This window comes from Protopterus annectens, chromosome 3.part1 (assembly GCF_019279795.1).
Source record: "Protopterus annectens isolate FY-2018-M chromosome 3.part1, PAN1.0, whole genome shotgun sequence".
Classification (NCBI taxonomy): domain Eukaryota; kingdom Metazoa; phylum Chordata; order Ceratodontiformes; family Protopteridae; genus Protopterus; species Protopterus annectens.
The window spans coordinates 286228726-286234725 of record NC_056732.1 but is presented as its reverse complement, the minus strand read 5'-3'; the positions used below and the strand labels follow the sequence as shown (position 1 = coordinate 286234725).

General features: G+C 37.1%; 1 protein-coding gene across 1 annotated transcript in view; it reads left to right on the top strand.

Annotated features, from left to right (window-relative positions):
* Positions 1-6000, top strand: part of VWDE (von Willebrand factor D and EGF domains) — a 740920-nt gene that overhangs the window by 368912 nt on the left and 366008 nt on the right. Inside the window, exon 15 of the mRNA XM_044066200.1 lies at positions 4812-5062. Coding sequence (XP_043922135.1) covers positions 4812-5062 — 251 coding nt within the window. The remainder of the gene's footprint in view (positions 1-4811; positions 5063-6000) is intronic.

The window sequence follows — 6000 nt, the reverse complement described above, 5'->3', positions numbered from 1 at the left end:
TACAGGACAGATCAGGAAATTTACCCTTTTCCTCACTGTAGTGCAGTCTCAGAGTTGGTATATTTAATTTGCAGGGAGTGTGGGGGGTGCAGGGGGGAGCCTGTCCCTTGCAAAAACATAAAAAAAAGTTTAATATATATATATATATATATATATATATATATATATATATATATGTATATATATATATATATATATATATATATATATATATATATATATATATATATATAGGTTCATAGGTAGGTACTAGGCTATTGGCCCAAGGGCCTACGTAAGCCTAGCCAACAAGGTTCCTTGGCTTAAGCCACCCAAGAAAGTTATTTTCCTGCGCCACTCTCCAGCAGAGACACAGACATGATCCCAGGGTGTATTTCCTATTTCCCATCCACTCATCAAGATTTTTCTTGAAGAGTGCTAAGGAAGAACTTTGCTTGACATAGATGGGTAGCCTCTTCCAGAGTATGGGAAGTTTCTGGGACAGGAATCCATCCCTCCAGCATGTCCTTTTTATTGTGGTGACAAGGTTTAGGTCCCTAGAGCGTGTAGCTTGGAGGGATTGGGATTTCTTTAGGTGTAGCATGTCCAACAGATCTGGGTTTGACAGCTTTATATGTTAGGCAGAGATCACCTCGGAGTAGGTGATATACTACGGAGTAAAGCTAGAGTTTTTTGAGGTGCTCAGTGTAGGGCATTTGTTTGAGGCCAGTAATCCTCTTTGTCAGGTACTTCTGTGGTCGTTCCAGCTGCTGCAGATGTCTTGTGAGGTACATTCCAAAAGGGGTGTTGTATTCTATAATGGGTCTAATGAGTGTTGAGTAGAGGGGAACAATGACCTCTTTTTTCCTGGATGAGAACCCTTTTATGATAAGGTGTGCCATGTAGAAGGACTTCCTGACTACTGTGGCGATGTGACTATCAAAGGAGAGACTACTGTCCATCTGAGTCCCAAGGTCTCTTATCACTCATTTGGTATTAATTAGATTGCTGCCTATGTGGTAGTTCATGGGTACAGAGTTTTTACCAAAGGCGATGACACTGAACTTTTTGGCATTGAGCTTGAGGCCATGGTTCTGACACCAGGCATCTGTCTCAGCGAGGCCCTTCTGTAGGATGTCCACATCATTTGGGGACTTGACTATGGCTCCTAGTTTGCAGTCATCTGTAAACTTTGTTAGCCAGAGGCCTTGTGTGCTAGCCTGTACTTCAGAGAAGTAGAAACCAAACAGGAGATGTCCCAGGACAGAACCCTGTGGTACTCCACTTGTCACTGCTTTGAGTTCAGATTTGGAGTCTGCAACTTTTACAGTGTGGGTTCTGTCAGTGAACCAGTTGTCAACCCATCTTGTGACGTAGGGATTTATACCTAGTTTAGTGAGTTTAGCTATAATTCCAGAATGGGGGATGGTGTCGAAAGCCTTGGCGAGGTCAAGATAGGCTGTGTGAATCACCTTACCCTCATCTGCGGCTTTGGTGACTGCCTCAAAGAAGTCAATCAGGTTCAGGAGGCATGATCTGCCTTTCACAAACACAAATTGGGTGGGATTCAGAGTTTGGAGGTTACCAATGTCTTTGGTTATGAGTTCCAAGATGATACAGTCCATGGCCTTGCAGACCAGGCTCGTCAGGCTAAAAGGCGATAGTTCCCGGGATCAGTGGTGGCTCCCCCTTTGTGGAGTGGGATAACTGTTGCTGTGCATCATTCAGTGGGCACAAAGTCTGATGCGAGGCTATTATTGAACATGGTGCTTATGTGGGGAGCCAGTTCATTCTGAAGTTCATGTAAAACGCAGCCTGAGATGTTGTCCGGTCCCATGGATGCTGTATTTTTGGCTTTAGAGAATGCAACTTTTACCTGCATAGTTGTGATTACAGGTAGTACAGTATATATATATATATATATATATATATATATATATATATATATATATATATATATATATACATAAATGGATCTATAGATGGTTACAGATACATCTTAAAAAATGCATTTCATTTTGTACAGGAAAGAAAAGATTTGGATGCTGTATTTGTGAGCTTTGTATAAAACTGTGTACAATGTATTTTTCTAGGCTTCTATTTTTCCAATCATTTTAATCTGTTTAATTTGGCATGGTTGCTATGTTTATTCACTACTCTGGCATCATTTTGTTTGTATTTTTAAATGGCCTAATGTCTTGTCACATGTTTCACTTTACATAAAAAACATGTTTCCACAGAACCAGTTAGCACTGTAAAAGCCCCTGGTCTGCAGTTTGTTGTGCGTGGTTCCAGTGTATCCTGTGTCATGTCACAAATAATGGAAGATTTTCTCCAACCAAGTTGTTTTTGCTGCTGTTTATTTCTCCAGAGTGTGTGTGTGTGTGTGTGTGTGTGTGTGTGTGTGTGTGTGTGTGTGTGTGTGTGTGTGTGTGTGTGTGTGTGTGTGTGTGTGTGTGTGTGAGCTCTATGTAATGTTATTGTCCTTTTTATGTGCTGTTTTATATTAGAGTGGTGTTTCCCATTGGCTTTGGTTGGCCGTGTTAACTGCTTAGGTTTATGCATAATAGGGCTTTAAGTAATTTGCTTAGATTCTTATGAAGTGATATACCTTATGAAAGCTTTTTTTACTCTGAAAAAACTAAAATATAATACCTAAGCAGCAGCAGAACTAAATTGTAAGGCTAAGAAATTGTATTACATTTGTCACTACTTTACTAAAAATATATTAAAATGAATGAATTAATGACATTAAAAACCAATATGTGAATAGTCAACCATTCTGATATACTTTTAATCATTTTTGGCAGTCAGTTCACTTTTTTTCTATTATAGATGGATGTGTTAGTTTTATTGTTTAGTTTAACCTAATTAGTTTAGTTATTCTTGCTAGTAATGCCATATAATTTGCTGTGGTCAGCGTTTTATTTATAGTTTACTCTTTAGTTTAACTTCTTATTTTAGATGTTACTACTTTTTCTTGTCGGGGACAGATTTAATTGAGTATTGTTGTTTTCTTGAGGATTATACACCCAGCGTGAAGTTACTTTATTTTACTTTAAAATGAAAGGGGAATGCAGTCTATACTTCATTTTTTTCTTTTACTTTACATTTTTTACTTTCTTATGATGCACCTTTTATCTGAGGAGCATTTTGGGGGAATAGGGCATTGTAGGTTTGTATATGTGCCTTCATTTTGCATGTGAAATGTGTGAATTTTTACTTTAGTTTTTAGCAAGTGGTGTAAACATGGCAAGTTTAGGGGAATTTTGGAAGTTTTGGTGATGCACCATGGGAGTCGGCAAACTACTGATTAATTATATGTGAACAGTGCAATATAAATATTTTATTACCTCTTTGTCTGGTATGTACCAGCAGGACAAATAGAGAGTTGGATAGAAAAACATGTAGATAGATTCATATATACATACATATGTATAAAGAGATAGAGCAGTACAGATATATGGGTATATATTAAAAGACCGAATGTTCACAACCGCGAATACGACAACTGCAACACGTAAACACCGAACAGTTGAAACAGCGAAACACTTAAACATCAAAATACGGAATGCCGAACCCATTTCTGAAAACAACAGTGCCATACAGGTAAGTAAAACTTACTTAAACATACCTCAATAAACACACTTTTGCAGGGGGGCAAGTCCCCCTGCACACCCCATGTGGGGGACTGCACCTGCCACCCCCCTACTTATATATACCAACTCCAATATCGCACTACAGTGGGGAAAAGGATATATTTCCTCTTCCCCATGAACACCCTGCTGGCCAATGAAATCCGTTTGGTGTTCCGTATTTCGATGTTTATGTGTCGCGTTTGTCGTATTTGTGGTTGTGAACATTCAGTCTTTTAATATAGACCCATATATATATATATATATATATATATATATATATATATATATATATATATATGTATGGGTCTACTTCTAAATCCCATAATTCCAGAATCCCAAAGATGATAATACCAAGACAACATTCACAAAACCTAAAATACCAAACCATGTAAGTTTTCCCAGGGCAAGTAAACACTTGCCCAACATAGAGAATTATGGCCTTTCTACACTGTAGTGCAATCCTGGAGTTCGTATATATAATTAGGGGAGGTGTAGGGGCCGTAGTCCCCCACCTAAGTGAGTTTTAGATAGTGTGGTATGTTTTACTGTCATGTTGGGTAAGTGTTTACTTACCCTGGGAAAACTTACATAGTTCGGTATTTTAAGTTTCATGATTGTCATCTCGATATTATCATCTTCAGGATTCTGGAATTATGGGATTTAGAAGTACAGTGGATATAAAAAGTGTGCAGAATCAAAAAGTGCTTCAACAAAGTCTTAGTTTAAGGGTGCGCACACTTATGCAGCCACCTTATTGTATTTTTTTTATTTTTTATATTTCCCCTAACAGATTTGTTTGTCTTTCATTTGAATTGTACAGGGTATAGGTCAGATAAAAGGTAGGAAAAGTTTTGAAATCATTTATTGGGGTCCATTTTTTTATATCACAAAAACCTGGCATTTTAACAGGGGTGTGCACACTTTTTATATCCACTGTATAGCCATATACATGTATATATAAACATATCAATAGATAGATAGATAGATAACACTGATCATATGCTATAGAAGTCAGACAGTTAAAAACTTCATTTGATGAAGCAAGTATATTAGTACCACAGCAAGAAGGAAAGGCTGAAGATGCCAGTGATCATATTAGTTTTTGGGTTGTGTTGCAGTAAAGATAGTAGGGAGACAAAGTTGCCTTCTGTGCTTATTTGTTATTATTACTAAGGTTTTGTATTTACTTTACAGGCAACCATCCACCAGTGCTTCAAAAACCACATGAAAAGCTTCAAACATTTTATGGAGAAAACTTTGTGTACCAGTTCACAGCAACAGATCCAGAAGGTTCCTCGGTAGTATTTACTCTGGACTCTGCACCTGAAGATGCCAGTCTTTCTCCTGCTGGACTGCTTATATGGAAAGCAATGTCACAACTTCCACAGTCATTCGTGTTCTCTATTACAGATGACTGCAATGCTAAGACCACTATAGCTGTAGAGGTAAACATGCACTCACATTCTTATAGCACTTGCTGTCTTATGTCCAGTTGTATCAAATCAAAATGTATTGGCATAAAGACCTGCCAATACTCTTCAGTTAAACAGTTTTAATGCTACTGCATATTTTCAAAAAGTATAGTCATAGTATGCATACATCTAGCTGTTTTCTTCTCTTCTCTGAAAATGTACTGATATAATCAACTCTGTTTTGGTGTTTGTTAAAGGGACTTCTGAATTTGTCATGCGGTTTATGAAGAAGGCCAGAGGTTGGCTATTAGAATACATACTCTTTAAGAAAGGAAAAGGAGCATTAAAACAGAAATTACATTAATATTTTTTACAATAAAAAATTCACCTTAAAGAATGTACATCCCCAGAATTATTTTTTGTGAAATCAAAATTGTAGCAAAGTAGTTATTAACAATGTAAGAAGTACACCTACCTCTTCCAAGAGAAGGCAAAAAAAACAAAACTAAAGAAGGCAATAAAATTACATATGTAAGGAAAGTAAATAATCTTGTACAAAAACAATCCTATGCATATTCATAATTGGTCACCAAGCTTTCAGTTGATAAAGAAGCGTAACCAAATAACTCAAATAACCAGTGGTCCAGCCTAAAAGACTATTTCCACATACTCCAGGACTGAATATATGGTCACCCATTTAATTGCAGAGTATAGATTTAAAAGCAAACAAGGTAATACTCTGTTTTATATGTATGAAGAATTTGCTCTACCAAAGGAGATGTGGTAGGTTATGTACGCATTCTACTATCAATCTGTTTTGCACTGTTTATGTGGTGATGGAGGTCTTTTCAGGGAAAAATACAAACTAGAGATAACCAGTATGAGACAGAGTACAATAAAATGGCTTTTACTCTTTCAGGGTAGCTTAAGGTCGATAGGGACATGATTTCCTTCATGAAAATCATTTGTGA